We start from the raw sequence: 934 nt of genomic DNA, 5'->3' as shown, positions 1-934 counted from the left end.
TTGACCCAAGGACAACAGGAGGGTTACGTTATTTTGTTTAAAAAATACACACATTTGTACAGTCAGCCTATCACAGAGACAATACTGTAAAAACTAATTACAGCCCATTCCTTAATCCCTCCGCCAAACCTTATTTAACAGCGGGTACTTGAACACAGTCTGGAGAAAAGCACTGGAAGTCAGGTTAAACAGCAAGAATGTAAATACATACAGTAGATAAGTTAATAGCTGACAAATGAAATAAAAAACAGACGAGAAAGAGAACATTGTATGGTTTAAGCCAAGTTATATACGTTTAAGCTGAAGGGTAAACTTGCCCCCTTTCACCTGGTTTTCCATCTCCAAGGTCTGCTGGAGGAACGGGCTCTGCTGCTGGGTCGGATGGGTAAACATGAGCAGGCGCTCTTCATCTATGTGCACATCCTGAGAGACACGCGCATGGCTGAAGAGTGAGTACGTCTGCAAACAGCACAGAAACCTGCAGTATCCAACACCAACCGCTGGCCAGATGTTTGCAAACTCCAGCAGCTGACTTGGCTAACGATAAAGAGGAAATCATTTCTGACTGTAAAATAGCTTATTAACAGTCGGTTTATGACAGAAGTAAACAGTTGTTTTTTGCCCGGAAATCATAATTCAGTTGTGAGGCTGTTCTGCAAGCAGCAAAATCAGGTTAAAGGGCCACAACAGAATCATTTGACTTAATTATGCCGTCCTGATTATGTTGTTACAGTGCTGTGAACATGAGCACAACTTTTGTCTTTGCTCATGGTTTTCTCTCTGTGTGCTCTACAGATACTGCCACGGCCATTACAACAGTTTAGTCGAAGGGAATAAAGATGTAAGTAGCTTTTAATGTTTTATTCCGGTCTTTATTTATTTCTCAGAAAAAAAATAATTGTGGCTTTGTCTTGTCCCTTTTTAGATTTTTTTT

At 40.5% G+C, this 934-nt stretch overlaps 1 protein-coding gene across 2 annotated transcripts in view; it reads left to right on the top strand.

The window, feature by feature from the left end:
- The window catches only part of vps39 (VPS39 subunit of HOPS complex), a 30,518-nt gene that overhangs the window by 19,550 nt on the left and 10,034 nt on the right, over positions 1-934 (top strand). For both annotated transcript variants that reach the window (XM_032511070.1, XM_032511069.1), the window contains exons 19-20: positions 347-449; positions 796-841. In XM_032511070.1, the coding sequence (XP_032366961.1) occupies positions 347-449; positions 796-841 (149 nt within the window). The remainder of the gene's footprint in view (positions 1-346; positions 450-795; positions 842-934) is intronic.

This window comes from Etheostoma spectabile, unplaced genomic scaffold (assembly GCF_008692095.1).
Source record: "Etheostoma spectabile isolate EspeVRDwgs_2016 unplaced genomic scaffold, UIUC_Espe_1.0 scaffold314, whole genome shotgun sequence".
NCBI classification, from domain to species: domain Eukaryota; kingdom Metazoa; phylum Chordata; class Actinopteri; order Perciformes; family Percidae; genus Etheostoma; species Etheostoma spectabile.
This window is presented reverse-complemented; position numbering and strand designations above follow the sequence as displayed.